Source organism: Volvox carteri (assembly GCF_000143455.1).
Source record: "Volvox carteri f. nagariensis unplaced genomic scaffold VOLCAscaffold_689, whole genome shotgun sequence".
In the NCBI taxonomy this organism is placed as follows: Eukaryota; Viridiplantae; Chlorophyta; class Chlorophyceae; order Chlamydomonadales; family Volvocaceae; genus Volvox; species Volvox carteri.
This window is the reverse complement of record NW_003308187.1, coordinates 289-1,078: the sequence shown is the minus strand read 5'-3', so window position 1 is coordinate 1,078 and position 790 is coordinate 289. Positions and strand designations below refer to the sequence as shown.

Genomic DNA, 790 nt, shown 5'->3' with positions numbered 1-790 from the left:
GTGTATGTGGTGTGTACGTGAAAGTGCCTTGCAAGGCCAACTCGGGCCGTCGTTCCAACGAGTTGTATAATTCGCAGTTTGACACATGCTAAATATTAAATAGAAGCACCGAACCGATGCACCCACCATCGCGATTTGCCCATGACCGCCTAACAACTGCCGGTCAACATTATTTTACGCTTCACGATGATGATTGGATGATATCATCGCGGCTCGGAAGAATCATTAAAACACACACACGCACGCCAGGCTGTATACGCAAAATCAAAAGCCCCAACCGCAGAACGTTTTCTCCAACCCACAAATGCCACCAGTAGCACTACCGCCGCTACCGCCAGCCGCAGCACAGGCCAGCGTGCTGATTGGCTTTCAAGCGCACAATCACACACATGCATACGTATGACCCGCACCGCACCCTATATGCCACTCATATGCCATGAAGCACCACCAGTACTACCACCACCACCACCACCACCACGATCTATCTTCCTCTGGCAGCGCACAGCCTTCTCGGCCCCCTCAGGGCCCTAGGTTGGGTGGTACCCCCCCCTCACCTCATGGCTCCCAGGTATGTATGTATGTACGGGCCACACACACACCCCAGGTTACACCTTTGGAGGGTATAACGCAACTCTAGGAAGTGTAAGGAACACGCACGCACATACACACATACACACGCATGCACACATGCACGCACACACATCACCATGTTCACCAACCAACTCCCACACCAGCATTCGTTCACACACACCATGTAGTCTCCGATCATGCGTGAATAAGCCAGTTCCAT

At 52.5% G+C, this 790-nt stretch overlaps 1 protein-coding gene across 1 annotated transcript in view; it reads left to right on the top strand.

The window, feature by feature from the left end:
• Positions 1–531, top strand: part of VOLCADRAFT_108750 (uncharacterized protein) — a gene marked incomplete at both ends in the record, with an annotated part of 5,926 nt that extends 5,395 nt beyond the window's left edge. Inside the window, one exon of the mRNA XM_002959748.1 lies at positions 499–531. Coding sequence (XP_002959794.1) covers positions 499–531 — 33 coding nt within the window. The remainder of the gene's footprint in view (positions 1–498) is intronic.
• Between the last annotated feature and the right edge of the window lie 259 nt (positions 532–790).